At 43.3% G+C, this 17,959-nt stretch overlaps 1 protein-coding gene across 2 annotated transcripts in view; it reads left to right on the top strand.

The window, feature by feature from the left end:
• ARFGEF1 (ADP ribosylation factor guanine nucleotide exchange factor 1) overlaps positions 1-17,959 on the top strand; it is a 107,471-nt gene that overhangs the window by 47,180 nt on the left and 42,332 nt on the right. For both annotated transcript variants that reach the window (XM_048507364.1, XM_048507363.1), the window contains exons 3-10: positions 167-323; positions 3,628-3,774; positions 4,366-4,545; positions 5,443-5,719; positions 9,650-9,763; positions 11,274-11,449; positions 13,662-13,795; positions 17,395-17,629. In XM_048507364.1, coding sequence (XP_048363321.1) covers positions 167-323; positions 3,628-3,774; positions 4,366-4,545; positions 5,443-5,719; positions 9,650-9,763; positions 11,274-11,449; positions 13,662-13,795; positions 17,395-17,629 — 1,420 coding nt within the window. The remainder of the gene's footprint in view (positions 1-166; positions 324-3,627; positions 3,775-4,365; positions 4,546-5,442; positions 5,720-9,649; positions 9,764-11,273; positions 11,450-13,661; positions 13,796-17,394; positions 17,630-17,959) is intronic.

The following is a 17,959-nucleotide window of genomic DNA, read 5'->3' as shown; positions in this document are numbered from 1 at the left end:
TGATACTTCTTTTGACTGTCAACATAAGTTTCATTTGAGCAGACTTTTTTGTCTATTTGAAATAGAACGGGGGAGTCAGTTTATGACGATTATTTTGTAGATATTTATGTGTTCAACTTGAATTGCCATTGTCTCTATTACCATTCTAATTGGCCATTCTATTCAGCCCCCCTCATGGAGAAGCGAAGCCTGGTTCAAGCACTCTTCCACCAGTGAAATCAAAGACGAGCTTTATTGAAGCGGACAAGTACTTCTTACCTTTTGAATTGGCATGCCAGTCCAAGTGTCCCAGGATTGTTAGTACATCACTAGACTGTTTACAGGTATGTACTGATTAACATGTCATTAGTTCATCATTGAGATCTATGATTCCCTGCATTAACATGGCTGTGGATAGTTCAGATATGATGCCAAATGATGGGGTTTTGTGGCCAAGTCCCTATCCCTGTGTGCTCTCCTACATCCAGAGGTGGGATCCAGCCGGTTCTCACAGGTTCCCAAGAGTGGGTTACGAATTATTTGTGTTTGCCGAGAGGGGGTTACTAATTGGGTCCGCTCAGAGGCAGTGGCATATTTGCCTAGGGACAAGGGGTACCCCATGTCCCCGGGTGCATCCATTGCAGTCCCGTGGGGGGGGGCGCCAAAATGTCCCCCCACGACTGATTTTGCAAGCCCCAGCAAGCCCGGAATTGAGGAAGCCGGCTGCTGCAAGAATTAAGGAAGCCTGACATAGCCCCGCCCACTCTCTACAGTGGCCCTGAGCTCCGCCTCCTCTCCCTCTCACCTAGAGTGCAGTGCCTTATTCTCCATTAAGTCGTTGCCATTGCTCTCAGTCTCAAGCCTTCTCCCCAGCAGACGGGCGCCGGCCAGCACAGGAGAAGTCCATAGCCTGGCTAGGGAGGCAATCTCTGCCCCACCTGCAAGGTGTTTGTTGTGGGGAGAGGAAAGGGTAGCGTTAGATTGGCTGTTTGGAGACTTTCCTTAGAGGTAATGTGCAAATCCAAACGGCACTTCTATCCCTAAAATGTTGTTTGCTGTTGTGAATGGCCTAACCGATTTAGGTGCGGGGCACATGAAGCACCTGGCTTCTTAACTTTTGCTATGGGGCTGGGCTGTAATCTGGAGAGCTGAGTTTGATTCCCCACTTTCTCTGCCCCACCTGCTGCCCCACAAGGTGTTTGTTGTGGGGAGAGGAAAAGGGGGGGCGATTGTTAGCTGTTTGGAGACTCCTTAAAGCAAACTGCACCTGGGGTGCGCGTGCCCTGCGTCCTTGCCACAGCCCCGCCCAGGAATGCCCCACCACCGGAATGCCCGGCCACGCCCCCGGAATGCCCCGCCCAGCCCCATTGGTGCTACGCCACTGTTTGAATCCCACCACCATCGGAACCTGTTACTAAAATTTTTGGATCCCATTACTGCCTACATCCCATGTCTCCTTGTGCCCTACAGTTTACCTTCCCCATCCAAATTAGATTATAAATTATCTTTGATTCTTCTGTTCTTCTTGATTTGTAATCTTTGTGTGGAGGAGAAACACAAACTAGTTTGCTGGGTCAGATGTAAAGGCAAATTATTGTTTGTATTATCAGAAGTCAGTAACTAATTCTAAGAGTACAAGGAAAGAAGAGAGGAAATGGGAGAGGTCTGTGCAAGATTTGATCGTATAGTGTCAAGCCATGAATGTCATGATCTGTCCAGTTGTGGTTTGATCCTGCCATGTCTCCTTGGTGGGACATGGGATCCTCTTCTCCTTCCCTCCTGTCTGCTTTTGATTTAGTTTTATTTCCCAGACAAAGCCTAATCTGCTTGTTAGACACATGCTAGCTGTTTCCCTCCACAGCACTGGGGTGTGTGGGTTGTTTTGACCTAAGTGAAAGCTGTGCTGTCTTTGGACCGTGGGACTGGAGGAGGCCCAACCCCCCCTTGGGAACTTGTGCTCAAAGGTGGTGTTAGGTGACATGGTGGGGCATGACGTGGAATGTAATTAAAGGTATTTTGGCACTTAAACTTTGGTTTTGGCAATAGAAGTCTAAGTGCTTTTCCCTGATGCTGTTTCATAATAAAGAAATCATCTAAATACAGAATCTCATTACTGAACAGTCCAGGGGCATGACAGAAGTGGCATTTTCACTGTATTTGCATAATTTTTATCTTCATAAATCACTAAATTTCTAAAGGTTTTCTTATCAAAATGTATGCCTTATACTGTGTTAAGCTTCAACGTCAGCTTGGAAAGAGGTTGGTCTTTTCTTAAATAGAAAAAATAGATTAGCTCACAATATTAGAAATGTTAGCTATCCTTATCAGATGTCAACTGCCAGGTTTATACATCCTGGCACAGTTGAATTAAGCTTGAATATGTCTTTTCCCACATGCACATTGATTTTGCTCCTCTGTTTCCTGATTTCTAGAACCATAGTTCTATTACAGGGGTCTGCAACCTGCAGCTCTCCAGATGTTCATGGACTACAATTCCCATAAGCACCTGCCAGCATGGCAGACCCCTGTTCTATTAGGCAAGCTCTGGTTACAGTCAAGTCTTGTTTGCTTCCATTCCAAAATCCAGAATTCTGATTCTGAGCAGTTTCTCAGTATGATTTAGAATAAATTATGGTTATTGTTCTGTTCCCCAAATAAAACAGTCTTAGGTTCCCTGTACTTGGCCAGAAACAGAGTGGGAGACTCACAAGCAAGGTGTAACAGTTTAAAAAAAAATGCATTGCTTAGAAGAATTGAGACCCTAACTCCTCCCAGCGTCTGACTAAAATAAAGTACTTGCTTGACTGGAACAACTTGAAGCTTGAGACTTATTCTTTCTTGACTTCTTCCAAGAAAGTCCACTTTGTCTGTGCTTCCTCTTGGTTGCTTCAGTGTCCTTTATCTGGATTCTGCTTTCTGTTAACACCTTAACTTTATGCTCTCTTTACTTTATACACCTTAGGCATAAGATATATTGCAACCTTCCAGCTTCCCTGACACCTTAGACCAGTGGTTCTCAACGTGTGGGTCGTGACCCCTTTGGGGGTTGAACAACCCTTTCACAGGGGTCGCCTAAGACTCTCTGCATCAGTGTTCTCCATCTGTAAAATGGATAAATGTTAGGGTTGGGGGGGTCACCACAACATGAGGAACTGTATTAAAGGGTCGCAGCGTTAGGAAGGTTGAGAACCACTGCATTAGACTAACTGAGCTAAATAGGGGCATTACTGGGTAATGAAAGGGAGACTGCCTCTAGGGGGATTTCTAAAAGGGACAGGGTCTAACTACAGTTTCCTCCCTTAGAACACTATACAAAAGGAACTAAACCCATACTATCTATAGGGACAACTGAGGCTTAATAAGAAAATAGTAAGAGCTTCTCTGGGGGCATGACAGTTATGGTAACCATAGTTGGCCAGGTTCAGACATCATGGAAGAACTACGTAACCAAAAACAGAAAAGGGACCTTGCCAGTGTTTTCCTAGCTACAAAGAGGCTCCCTTTTCCAATTACAGGTGTTAATCTGACTTTTTAAAAGTTTGCAATCAGTTCAAGAAGATACTTTATATGAGGAAAAATGTATGTTTCTCCTAAGGTATAAGATACATTGTTTAGCTCATAATTGTTCATCTGTTTTTTTCCTACTAGAAACTTATAGCCTATGGACATTTGACTGGCAGTGCTCCAGATAGTACAGCCCCTGGCAAAAAATTAATCGATAGAATTATTGAAACAATATGTGGCTGCTTTCAAGGTCCCCAGACTGACGAAGGGGTTCAGCTACAAATTATAAAGGTAATTCAGCATCCCAATGGTCAGTTGTCCCGTCTTCTGAGCACAGACTTGCTGTTCATACAATCAACTGGAACTGAAAGTATGGTTAATTTACAAGTATGATTTGAGCACTTAGAACATTCACTACATGCTAAAAAAATTGTTGACCAATTTTGTTATGGTTTTTTGGTGTAAAATACAAATATAATTCACAGTGAACAAAAATGGAATGAAGTTGGTTTTTACGTATGTCAAGAAAGGCCATATTTGCTGTACCGCATATGGACCATCTGATAGAAGAGGGATCAGAGTTGGATCTGTAGTATCATCTGAATGAAGACGGAATTGATTAAAGCACCAGTTGGTATTTCAGTAATTTTCAAGAGGCAATATTTCAGAAGAGTGTCTTTAAAACATCAACCAATCATGTATATTTCATCCTTTGGGTGGAAAAAATTGCAGGGTATATTTGTTTTACTGTTTTGTGTATTTGTATTTTTAGTGGCGACAGGTGGGCTGTCCCCTCTTAGGCCTTCAGTTTTCTGTAAAGACACCCCAGATTATTGCAGTCCTTTTGAGTTGTTAATGACAGTACCTCTGATTTTGTTTTAGGCTCTGCTCACAGCAGTAACCTCTCAGCACATAGAGATTCATGAAGGAACTGTGCTGCAAGCTGTAAGAACATGTTACAATATCTACCTTGCAAGCAAAAATCTCATAAACCAAACCACGGCCAAGGCCACTCTAACGCAAATGCTGAATGTTATATTTGCACGTATGGAAAACCAAGCAGTAAGTACCTGTACAGTGCATGCTAAGGACTACATCAAATGTTTATGTAGTATACCATTGTGTTGTCTGGTTGATTTGCCAGCTTTTCACTCAACCCTTTCATTTGAAATTACTATTACTGAAAAACATTTGAGAAGCAAGCATTCAGAAAAGCTGTGCTAAGAATCACTGCGCTAAGATTCACTATCTGTACAGTCCATGTACGGTAGGGCATTAAGTTCAGTTGAAGACTGATAATGCTGGATACAACCCTGAATTTTATATTTACTAACGTATATACTCGTGTATAAGTCGACCCGAGTATAAGTCGAGGCACCTGGTTTTACCACAAAAAACTGGGAAAACTTATTGACTCATGTATAAGTTGAGGGTGAGAAATGCAGCAGCCAGCGGCACAGAGCAGGGCGCTGCCGCCATTCCTCCTCTGCCCAGGGAGAAGGCAGCCGCCTTTTCCCTGGGGCAGAGGGGGTTCCCTGCTCGATGCCCCCCCCCCCCCCCGTTACTTTAACAAACAGAGCAGGCTTGAGAAGAGGCCTGCTGCCTGTGTTCCCTTCCAGGAAGTCGTTTGGACTTGGTGGGAACTACATTTCCCAGGGTCTCCTGGGAAATGTAGTCCCCAGCAGGCTGTTTCAGCCTGGAAGGGAACACAGGCAAGCCCTCTTCTCAAGCCTGCTGCTTTTGTTAAAGTAAATGGGAGGGGCCTCGCAGGGGGATCACTGACTCACGTATAAGTCGAGGGGGGCATTTTTCAGCCTTAAAAAAGGGCTGAAAAACTTGACTTATCCACGAGTATATGCGGTAAGTGTGGAAATTGTTTTTGATGCTGCCTGATATGTGCAAAGGAGTTGAAATATTTCCTCTGCATAATTTGTTCAGGCTTATCCAATTTGTTCCCAGCTCCAGGAAGCCAAACAAATGGAGAAGGAGAGACATCGGCAGCAGCACCATCTACTACAGTCGCCTTTAAGCCATCGTGAGCCTGAATCACCTCAGCTAAGACATATCTCAGAGCAGACTGTTGATCAACTATCCCAGGATCATGAAGGGGACTTGGACCCTCACACAAACGATGTGGACAAGAGTCTTCAAGAAGATGCTGAAGCAGAAAATGGATCTGATATTTCCAGTGCAGAAAATGAGCAGACAGAAGCAGACCAAGCAACAGCCGCAGAAAGTAATAATGGCTGCTTTGATCATAAGAGGGTGGAAAAGAGTATAGTTCTGTTGTCTGAACGGACATTTATTTCTGTTGCTTAAAAATCATGTGCAGATTGTCAGCAGACCTTGATAATAAGCAGACCTTGGGGAGGCAGTGTAATTAACACAGCAAAGATGCAAAGACATAGGTTATGGGGGGTTCTCGGGTTCAAACCCCCCCCCCCCATTACATGTCCGAAGCTCCACCTCCCGTTTGTGGTTTTTGTGTGTGTGTGTGTGTTTTCGGTTTTTGGCCTGCAGGGGGCGCAGTTTTTAGGCTAGCAGCACCACAATTTCAGGGATTTGTTGGGAGACTCTCCTGATGATACCAGCCAGGTTTGGTGGGGTCCAAAGTTATGGACTCCCAAGGGGGTGCCCCATCCCCCATTGTTTCCAATGGGAGCTAATAGAACATGGGGCTACACTTTTGAGGGTCCATAACTTTGGACCCCCTGAACCAAACTTCACAAAACATGGGGGGGGGGGGTTATCATCAGGAGAGTCTCCTAAAGATACCCTGAAAGTTTGGTGCTGCTAGCTTAACAGTTGCACCCCTGAGAGCAGGCACCCCCCAGATTTCCCCAGATTCTCCTTTTAAATCCACCCCCTTCGGCATTGATTTCAAGGGAGAATCTGAAGTCCCCAGTTTAAACATTGGAAGTGATGCTGTTTCAGGGTGGGGGATAATCCACCCCCAAACAGCATCACTTTTCAATGTTGTTTTAACTGGGGACCCCAGATTCTCCCTTTAAGATGGATTTAAAAGGAGAATCTGGGCTCCCTAGTTTAAACACCATTGAAAGTGATGCTGTTTGAGGGTGGGGGGTGGGGCAGGAGAGTCTGCCATTCCTGGCCTCAGAGCTGCTTTTATAAGCACTGAGGCTGGGGATGGGGCTTGGGGAAGTCTGGATTTCTCTCAGATTCCTCACTGCATGGCCAAAGAGCATAAGAGAGAGGTCTGGTTCCAGCAGACTCCAGTCCAGACAGAGGTTTGAGAGAGTTCAATGCAACTGCTCCTCCCAGTGAATTTTTGGTGCTTTGACTGCTGTGTCCCTTGGATTACTGCCTGCCTGCATGGGATTTCTGCTGCCTGGAGAAGATGATATCAAATGATTTGAAAAAATTGGTTCATTTTTAAATAACATGGAGTTCTTTTGTGAAGTGTGCCTGTTGCTCCTCTTTGGCCTATTGATGAGTTCAGGAGTCTCAAGGTATAACAAAGCATAATGATCCTTCAGTTGTGTAGAATTTGGTTTGGAATCCCTGTTGGTTAAAAGTAGTTAAGGGTGGTTTTTTGTCCTGTTTTTGTATTTTTGGGTTCTTGTTTGTGTGACTGGCCCTTCTGAGTTTTTTTCCGAGCTGTTTTTCTTGAGTGTTTTGCAAAGGGGGAGTGGGTTTCCTTCACCCCTTCTCTCTTTTGCTGTGAAACCCTTGACTTCTTCTGGTGAGGGACAAGGGGAAGGAAGACTGGCCAAAAATTCTTGCAAGGCCTGAGGGACTGGTTTGCCTTCTCCTGCTTGGTTTGTGATTCTTGGGGTTTTTTTTCTTTTGTTCGTTTTTTGCAGATTAGTTGGTTGCAGCGTTGTGGAGGATTTTTTGTATTTTTTTATCCTTGTTTGAAGGGCTGTTTTTTAACAGGTGTTTCTTCTGGGGTTTGGTTTTTTTTCTTTTTGTGGGTTTTAGGATATTGGGGCGGGGCTCTTTCCATTTTTTGCACTGATTCTTCTTCTACCCCTTCCCTTCATTTTTGTCACTTGTTTCTCTGCTGTGTTCAGCTGTTATGGTGGCCTGCGCCCTTGTTCTATGTTTTTCCTTCATTTGTTCAGACAGTTGTGGAAGGGAGTGTTGTTCTGTTCATTGTTGTTCTGTGGAGTTGCAGGAATTATATTGTTGTATTCCTCCTGGCAGGTTTCATTTGTGCCGTTTTGATATAGTTAGTAGTTGAAATTTAAATATAGGCTACTTTTCTTAAGGGTGTATTAGGAATTGGTTAAAAAAATTGCTGGAGCTCCGCCTGTTCAGCTACCTCAGCACTTGCTAGAACTCCACCTACATCATTTGTAGCAGCAGTGGCATAGTGGCTAAGAGCAGCAGTGGCATAGTGGCTAAGAGCAGGTGCATAGTGGCTAAGAGCAGTGGCATAGTGGCTAAGAGCAGTGGCATAGTGGCTAAGAGCAGCAGTGGCATAGTGGCTAAGAGCAGGTGCACTCTGATCTGGAGGAACCGGGTTTGATTCCCAGCTCTGCCGCTTGAGTTGTGGAGGCTTATCTGGGGAATTCAGATTAGCCTGCACACTCCCACACACGCCAGCTGGGTGACCTTGGGCTAGTCACAGCTTCTCAGAGCTCTCTCAGCCCCACCTACCTCACAGGGTGTTTGTTGTGAGGGGGGAAGGGCAAGGAGATTGTAAGCCCCTTTGAGTCTCCTATAGGAGAGAAAGGGGGGATATAAATCCAAACTCTTCTTCTTCTTCATCATGCTTAAGCATTTAGCAAAACAGAAGGGAGCCCTCACCGCCTTATTCTGTGAGATCAAGGTGGTACAGAAAGAGAGCCAACTCAACCCTGATGAGTAGTTAACTATTTCTCATACTATGAGGATCCTTAAGCCCTAAAGTAGCTGCTCTTGTCTAACACATCAGTGCTGGTTCATGAGAACTTGGCTACGTTTCTGGAGCCAGTTGAAGGATGTGCAGACTTGCTTCATGCTGGTGCAGAGGCTGCAAGATGGTGTGGCATCTTATTTTGAGCCTCTCACCCAGAAGAAAGTCTACATATTGGCAACCATATATAACCCATCCATCAAGAATAGGATTGCTGAGCTGACTGGGAAGTTTATATGCTGGAAAGATGAGCTCTCCCAGCAGGTCGAGTATAAGCAAACCCAAAGGGGCACATTGCCAAGGGGGGAGGGGCCGAAAGCAGCTCCTGCTGTTTGTCCCTCACCTTTCCTGTTAGATGGTATCACCCTCAGGGCAACTGCCAAAATGACCTTGAGATGGAGCTCATTGGGCGGGCACTATGCCCCTCTGAGAGGACAAAGGCACATGAGAGAGGACATGAAGGCTGCAATGTTGAGGGAGTACCTTGTGGAGCCCTACGAGTTGCAATCCATTAATCTGTTGAACTACTGGGCCCTGAAGGACTTAGTCTGGCAGGACTTGTCTTTTGTGGCCACTGGAAACAATTGAAAACTTCATTGGATAGATGGTGGCAGGCCCTTTGCAAGCCCATAGTGGTGGACCCCCTAACTCAAACTTCACCAGACTTGGAGATTCTTTTAAGGAGAGTCACCTGTGGCTATGCTGCAAATCTGATTCTTCGGCATGAAAGCCCCACAGAGTCCTAAAAAAAGCCCTCCCCCCAGGTCAGAAAAAAATTCTTAATTACTTTAATGGAACAGATTTTTTTATGATATCCAGGAAAAAAAGTAAACATGCACACATACACACACCACCAGCAAGAACAACAACCAAAACACCATTTACTGATATAAGTGTTCATCTTTTTTGGTCTTCTCTGAAAATTTTCTGGTCCAATAAACCTGAACCTGAAAAAAATAACAAAAACATTATGCACACCCTTAGTGCTGACTTCACTATGTTCTCTAACTGCCCCATTGCCCTGCCTTGCAGGGTCTTTTCTTTCTCCTTGTATACCAGGCATTGCCTATTCCAACAGAAAAAATGCTTACATCTATGTTATAATCCCAGGTGACTTTTTACATAGTTGATTTCCTTCCTTTGTTGCCTTTAGGTAATTAGTAGCAAGTAAGATTTAGGATGAGTTATCATTGATTGATTGAGAATTCTTTACCAAAGTAATAAATCACTAACTATGCTCTTTTTTGATTAATGGCATGTAGGCCTGAATTATTTAGATAATATATTTCTAATTTTATTTTGTAGCCCTTTCTAAAGCAGACACAGAGGCCTGTGATGGAGAGAACAATCAGTGTGAAGAAACTGCACAGGACGTGGTACAAAGTATAGTCCAAGATATGGTGAACACAGTAGTTGGAGGTAATATAGTTGTTTTAAAGCGTTGTGCCAAGTTGGAAAGGGTAATCTCTGGAAATCACAAGAGGATTTGATGATACCACTATAAAGTATATACAAGAAACAGTTTGAGCAAAATGATTATTTTGATTGGTCCCGTAGTTTAAAATATTGTGCCACACTGAAAAAAGGAGTGCTAACCTTCCCTTTAAGTGGTTGTTGATTCTCAGTCTCTGATTTGTGTGAGATATGAGCTTATTAAAAATGTAGGTTGTTGGGAAGCTTTAATTTTGCTTCCATCTTTTATTCTCTGTATGTACTGTTTCAGATGGGCCGGCATACATAGTACTGTTAAGGCAAGGTGTAGTGAATGGAGTGTTGAACGATCATCCTGGAAATCTTGGGTTTGAATTCCCACTTCTACTTAGAAAGCTTGCTGCGTGATTCTGGGGCCCCATATCCACAGCCTGATCTATCTTACATGGTGGTGGTTGTTATGGAGGAATAAAGGGGGAAACAGTGTTCTAAGCCACTTTGTGTCCTATCTGGGTAAAAAAAAAAACCCGAATATAAATAAATGCATAAATTCATGGTTCTGCAAAAAGTTAAAGGAATATTTAAAGTATTATCTGAGCTAATCAATTGGCCTAGTTTAAATTATCAGGATTTGTCAAATTATTTCTTTTTTTTCCACTTTCCATTTTTCTTCTGTGTATGAATTCTTCACAGCAGATTTCCTCATTACCACCCCAAGCTTAGAAGCTTAATGAGATAATTTTGTAAAGTTATGGCAATTTAATAAAATGTTTGATCAGAACTGAAAATCTATCAAACTTTTGGGTGCTACCCTTGCTTGGGACTAAAACATCAATTGCCTTGACAATCATAACAAATAACGGTAGAAGTCACTGTCATAATACAATAAAACAGTATTATTCAGTCTTCATTTCTTCACCAAGCTAGATCAGCCTCCAGATCATGAGGGTCTTGGTTAAAGCCATGGAATGGCTGACACCCCAGCTGAATATTTCAGTTTCTTAGCTGCCAGTATTATGCTTCTAGGTCCCAGTTTGATGTAACAATTAAATTGTCAGGCTAGGTCCATGGGAGATTCAGGCTCAGAATCCTTACACTGCCATGGCAACTTGCTGGACAGCGAACCAGTCATTCTCCCTTGGTTCACAAGATTGTCACAGGGATAAAATCGAAAGGTAAGAATATTGTTGGCTGCTTTAGGCTTCAGTTGGGTGAAAAGTATGAATATTAACACAAATTCACTCAATGAATGTGCTTTTTTCCAGTGAAACATTAGCAGAAAATTCCTTATTCTGGAGTTAATTTGCCATAGTAGTATTGACTGGACTATATGGTGTCAAGAACATTTGAAGCTACTGGAAGTCTTTGGATTTTGCTTTTGCCAGGGCAGAGTAAACAACTGAAGCTGTGCTGTTGGTTGCATTTAATGCATCGTATTTCAAACTATATTATCACCTATTTTAAATATGTTTTTTATTGCATGCTGTGGCTCTCCTAGATGTGGGAGAAAGAATTGCTGATAAAGGTACGGCTGATGGGCCAACTGGAACCTCAGAAGATGGCAGTGACAGTGAGAACATCCAGGCTAATGGAATTCCAGGAACACCCATTTCTGTTGTTTATACACCATCTTTACCTGATGACAGATTATCAGTCTCTTCCAATGACACTCAGGTGCAACCATTTATTTTGTTCTAAAGTGTCTAAACATACGGTTTCTTTTGAATATATTTGTAGAAAACTATGGTTGTAAATTGTTTGGGAGCATTTCACAGTATCTGAAAGTACATATTGTGCCTGCTATGTAAGCACAACTCGTATGAGGCAGCAATTTCTGCCCCAAGCAGCAGATGTTTTAATTTTAATTATTTATGTGAATCGATACAAACACAGAACAAAGATTATTGATATGCCTTAGACTAGCACCACTGCTAAATAAAATGTAGGAATAACTCTGAGGTTGCTGTAGAGCTTAAATGGGACATTTCATTTTTATGCTGATTACAAGAATGTTGTTTGTTATTCATATACAATGTACAACTGTTTTTCAAAAATGCTTCACAAATCTTCTGAATTTGATGCAATCTTGCATCAAATTGCAGCTGACCTTTGGCATCCCCTTAGGGTTTTCAAGACGAGAGAACCTCAAAGGTTGGTTTGCCGTTACCTGCCTCTATGTAGTAACCCTGATGCTCCATGGTGGTCTTCCATTCAAATACTGACTAGGACCTTGGTGGCGAACCTATGGCACTCCAGATGTTCATGGACTACAATTCCCATCACCAATTGTCCATGCAGGCAGGGGCTGATGGGAATTGTAGTCCATGAACATCTGGAGTGCCATAGGTTCACCACCACTGGACTAGGGCTCACCCTTCTTAGCTTCTGAGATCTGATGAGATTGGGCTAGCCGAGGCTATGAATTTTCGGCCAAAATCTTGTATAACAGTCGGATTTCTGTAGCGTTTTGCATGTGAGAATAAAATGTCCATAAGGAGTCCATGAATAACATGTACTAATTTAAAACCAGTTTATAGGTATTGAAGCATTTGTATCCTATCTCTCCAAAATAGCTCAAGGGCTCACAAGAACCAAATGAAAATAACAAAATAGTGTATTTATTGGCCATAGTTCAATTAATAGGTCCATAAATCAGTTTACAACACAACATACAATAAAAAAACTGAATATAATAGAAATGCGGTAAAAATCAATAACCTACAGTAAAAATCATTGTGTCAGTTTTTCAATAATTAACTTCCCTTGCCACACAACGTCTTATTGATCTCCAGTAAAGGCCGATTTTTAAGCCCATCTGGAATGTGGTAAATGAAATAGCTGTTCGCTACTTCTGAGGGAAGGGATTCTGAATTTCGAAGGCCATAACTAAAAAGTCCTCCCTTAGGTTTTACCAGCCAAACCTCTTCTAAGTTTGATTCCTGGAGCGAAGAAAGCCAACTTGAAAACTTGGATTAGTTGATTTTGGTGGAGGCAGTCCTTTGGACCTATGCAAACCATGTGGAATATGCACAATAAGCCAACAACGATAGAATATCTCCTTCAGATGCCTTGGCTGCAAAGAGAGAAGGGTCATTGTTGATTTCTTCTGGGAGGCTGTTGCACAAAACATGAGCCATCATAATGAAGGAACAACCTCTCCCCGAACCAGCTGTACTTGGTATGCAGATGCAACTATCTAGACAAGGTTATAGGCGGATCTAAGCTTGTGAGCAGTCGTATGCAGCATTATAGTAAACTTCATGTAAGAAGAAGAGGAGTTTGGATTCATATCCCCCCTTTCTCTCCTGTAAGGAGACGCAAAGGGGCAGACAATCTCCCTTTCCCCCTCACAGCAAACACCCTGTGAGGTAGGTGGGGCTGAGAGCGTTCCAAAAAGCTGTGACTCACCCAGATGGCATGTGTTGGAGTGCACAAACTAATCTGGTTCACCAGATAAGCCTCTGCAGCTCAAGTGGCAGAGCGGGGAATCAAACCCGGTTCCCCAGATTAGAGTTCACCTGCTTTTAACCACTACACCATGCTGTCTCTAAGAGATGATCTAACATTCAAAATGGCGTTAGCGTGGTTTCCTTTAAACCTGGATCTGAAAAATACTTTAAAATGGGTTTCAAAGTCAGAATTAAGAGAATTCCTGATTTGTTCTAATAACAGACCTGCCAAACTGTTGACTCTTCTCCAGTGAGGAGAGCAGAGAAACTCTCTAGGTAGCCAAAAGCTTGCAACAAAAGGGGCAAACAATCCCCAAACTGACTTCTGATTTGCTAGAAGTGGTTCCCAGGCATTATATCTGCACTGTCATATAAGGATGAAACAGTATACTCTTACTCATGCTAAATGGAACACTTAAATGTGTTAATTTGTTTAGGAATCTGGAAATTCTTCAGGACCTTCCCCTGGTGCTAAGTTTTCCCATATTTTACAAAAGGATGCCTTCCTAGTATTCAGGTCACTGTGTAAACTCTCCATGAAGCCTCTGTCAGATGGACCACCTGATCCAAAGTAAGTTGAAATTGTTGTGTTATGGAATGCGTAGATAATAAAACTTTTCAGTAGCACAGTAACCTTTCCTCTTTCATATCTTGACTTATACTGTCCACATTTCATGTTAAAAACAAAGCTAGTTCCACATAGTAGATCAACATAAACTTGTGGGAAATTCTTAATGAGAATTTTCTGATTTAAATCAATCATTACATCTAGAGAAAGCGCTCTGAAGTCTATGAGGTAAAGAGGATCATGTGGTTAACATATTGTGGAATCAGGAATCTGCATAATTTATGTCCCTTTAAGTAGACTTTCTGTTCCCTGTAATGGATTCTACCTCCTGGTGCATTATGGCAATTGTTTGGAGGGAAAACAGTTTTCATGGAGTTATAGAAGAATTTGATATCAGCTGTGCTAGGTAATGGAAGAAAAATAATAGGGTAAGAAATAATTGTTGAAGGCAGTTGTCGAAACCACACAACTGGGGTGTTGTGTGGTTTCTGGGCTGTATGGCCGTGTTCTATCAGCATTTTCTCCTGACATTTCGCCTGCATCTGTGGCTGGCATCTTCAGAGGATCTGTTGGTAGTAAAGCAAGTGGAGTATATATACCTGTGGAATGGCCAGGGTGCGAGAAAGAACCATTTGCCTGTTTAACAAAAAAGAAAACGAGAGAAAACTACCATTTCTACTGTAGGTGTGGGGCATCTTGGATGGGTGTTTTCTCCACTACTTGCAGAGAGACAGGAAATTATTAAAAAGTTTCTCCATGTACTTCCTGTACCTTCATCGGGGTCATTTTCCTTCAGTATTTTTCCTGTCTCTGCAGAGAGCAGACGTGTTTTTTGAGGCTCTGCACAAAAAACCCTGTGTGTGTTAAATGTCGTCTTCTGTGTCTGTCTGAGATTTGTCATACCAGTCTGGTGAGTGCTCCGCTCCGGTTAGGGGAAGATCTTTATCTTAAAAAGGCGCTTGTCTCCTTAAGAGCGCCAGAACTAGCCTTGCTCTCAAGCCCTGGGGGGAAAAACCCTCACCGTCTAGCATGGATGCCAGATCCTTCTCGCCCGAGCGGGAGACCTTCGCAGCCTCTGCTGCGGAGCGCACTCGCTCAGCGAAACCAGGGAAATCCAAGGCAAAGTCAGGGGGAACTTCCCCCTCAGCAACAAAAACCGCCGCGAAGAAGTCGGGCGCAGGAAAAACAGGTGCCATGGAGCATGCGCAATCGGCTGCTCCTTCCAAAAAGAGACGCTTGGCAACGGACGGGAGTTTCGCGCCTTCCCAGGGCACATCCCTTGAGGGGAACTCCACGGCAGACTCCTCCAGCCTTCCCAGGGCTCCGGAGCAGTCGTGCCTCGCAACGGGCGGAACAGACGATCGCTCGGTTCTTCCCTGCGTCCCCGTCAGGCAAGACCCGCAGCCTTCTGGGCAGGGGAGCTCAACTGAAAGCCAAATAACCCCAGCTTCAAGCTGGATGAATGCTCCTCCTGCTGCCTTCGCGGAATTCCTTAGCAGGGAGATTGAGAAGGCTTTGGATGCCAGGAATCAAAGGCTTGCTGCCGCCCACCCTCATTCACATCCCTCAGAACCCACAGTCCCCTTAGAGAGGGCTCTGGCCATCACAGAAGGGACCCCATAACCTTCCCTGATGAGGAAGAGGAGGGGCTATCCAGCCTAGAGGAAAGCGATGAAGGAGAAAAATTCTCAGAGTCAGAGGAGGCAACTGAGTCTACCACTGAACACTCCACACAATTTTTCAAACTAGAGGAAATTCAATCACTCATCTCCAAAACTATTTCCGCCCTTGATTTGCGTGATTCAGAGGATGCTGAGGAACAAATTCCCCAATCCTCCGCTCCTGTTTCCAACAAACCAATTAAAGGGTTTCCAAGGGGAAATTCTGATTACTTTCCCAATGATACTGTAGGGGAAAATTTTTCCCCTGTTCCGGAATGTTTTGTGAAAAGGATTAAAAGAGAATGGATGAACCCCACTTCTCACAAGGGCTTACCCACCAACTTTAAGAAAAAGTATTTGATGCCTCAGCAATTCCACGCTCTCCTTCACAATCCCCCTGTGGACACTCCCGTGACAGTCTTACACTCTGGAGCCCTAGTGGCTAAAGAAGGGGAAGGAAACATCAAAGACCCATTAGATAGGAGATCAGAAGCAGCACTTCGCAGATCTCACGAATGGTTGGCGGCAGCCATTAAAACCCTGACCCCTTCTTCCACAGTGGCTAGAGCCACGATGGTGTGGCTGAAAAGACTCCTAGAAATGATTCCGGTAGAGGCCAAAGGTGTCAGGGAAGGTATAGAAAGGATTCTCATGGCCAACTCCTTTATAGCAGACGCCACGTTTGACGCCATGGCCTTAGTGGCGAGATCCATAGCTTCCAACATGATAGCCAGACGTAATGCTTGGATCCATCCGTGGCAAGCTGATATTCAATCTAAGCACGTAGTCGCAGGATACTCCTATTACGGAGAAGCATTGTTCGGAAAAGAGTTGGATCAAGTCCTTGTCCAAACTAAAGATAACAAAAAGACGATGCCAAAGTCTGTTCGTGGACCAGACAAAATGTCAAATTCTAATAGATTTACTTTCAGATCCCACAAGACCTTACCCAGGTCTCAACATGACGGACAGAGAACGAACTGGCACAACCAGCAGTCCTTTCGGAACTACAAGCAGTCATTTAAACAGTTCAACAAACAAGGAAAGTCCTTCAATTCCAATTTCAACTCCAACAAAAACAAACAATGACCATCAAAGCAACGTGGCCGCCAATGCGGCATTTCGGAATCACGCATCGGTGGAAGACATCTGCAAAGCTGCAACATGGTCATCTATTTCCACCTTCGTTCGTCATTATAAAATACAGTCCCTGGCCTCGGCTGAATCAGCCTTCGGCAGAAGGGTACTGGAGAACATTATCGGGGATTGATGAGACCCACCCGAATTTGGGACACTGCTCTGGGAGGTCCCATCCAAGATGCCCCACACCTACAGTAGAAGGATCCATTGGATACTCACTACTGTAGGTTAGTGGGGCATCTTGGCCCTCCCTGGTCTTTATTGCTGCCCGATTCTGCTCTCCAGAAATTTGTTTGGAATTTTCTTCGTTATGTCCTCAGACTGACTACAGAGTTAGGGTTACTGTTGAGCCGTTATTTGTTGTCTCCATGTTATCGTTGCATGTTAGAATTTTTTATGCTTCCAATACTACTGTGCCAGGCAGGGAACTGAAGGAAAATGACCCTGATGAAGGTACAGGAAATACATGGAGAAACTTTTTAATAATTTCCTGTCTCTCTGCAAGTAGTGGAGAAAACACCCATCCACTAACCTACAGTAGAAAGACCCTTCACGGTGAGTATCCAATGGATCCTTCTATCGTCACAAATTCCTGAATTCTCTGAAATGTACAATGTGCCATGTAATATCCTGTCAAAAGAATATAATTAGTCGAAGTTTAGAAGTAAAAGATTGTGGCTAATACAATACATTGCTGTTTGTTTTTAGTTTATACTTATATTGCCTACCCTATCCCAATGGTTTATGGAAGTAAACAACCTTCTTAAAAAGAGAAGAATAACTATAACTATTTTTTCATAGGTCTCATGAGTTGCGGTCAAAGATCCTTTCATTGCAGTTGCTGCTATCCATTCTGCAGAATGCAGGTCCTGTTTTTAGGACCAACGAAATGTTTATTAATGCCATTAAGCAGTACCTTTGTGTTGCATTGTCTAAAAATGGAGTCTCATCTGTTCCAGAAGTCTTTGAACTTTCACTCTCTATATTCCTGACTCTACTTTCAAATTTTAAAACACATCTGAAAATGCAGATTGAGGTAAGGTATCTTCAGTAATGTGAATGCTTTTATGTGATTTAATTACATTTAATTCTAGGCAGTACGTATTTCAGTTAAAATCACCCATGGGGATAGTGATAAATGAAGTTCTTCCAAAAATCCTTTTTATCTGGGCTCAGTCTGATGGGACCTCCTTTGACATGTTGTTACGAATAAAATTAATAAATAGCTACTGTTTATGCTCTAGCTATTACTGAGTATCAGCACAAATTACCATTGTGTTCTAATAACAGAACTGTAACTGTATGCAGACATTTGGATCCTGCCCACAGTGTAGAATGTAAACCATAAGCTTTCCACTCCTCCTCC

This window comes from Sphaerodactylus townsendi, linkage group LG09, assembly GCF_021028975.2.
Source record: "Sphaerodactylus townsendi isolate TG3544 linkage group LG09, MPM_Stown_v2.3, whole genome shotgun sequence".
Classification (NCBI taxonomy): Eukaryota; Metazoa; Chordata; class Lepidosauria; order Squamata; family Sphaerodactylidae; genus Sphaerodactylus; species Sphaerodactylus townsendi.
Note: the sequence above shows the minus strand (reverse complement) of the source record. Positions and strands in the feature narration are given on the sequence as shown.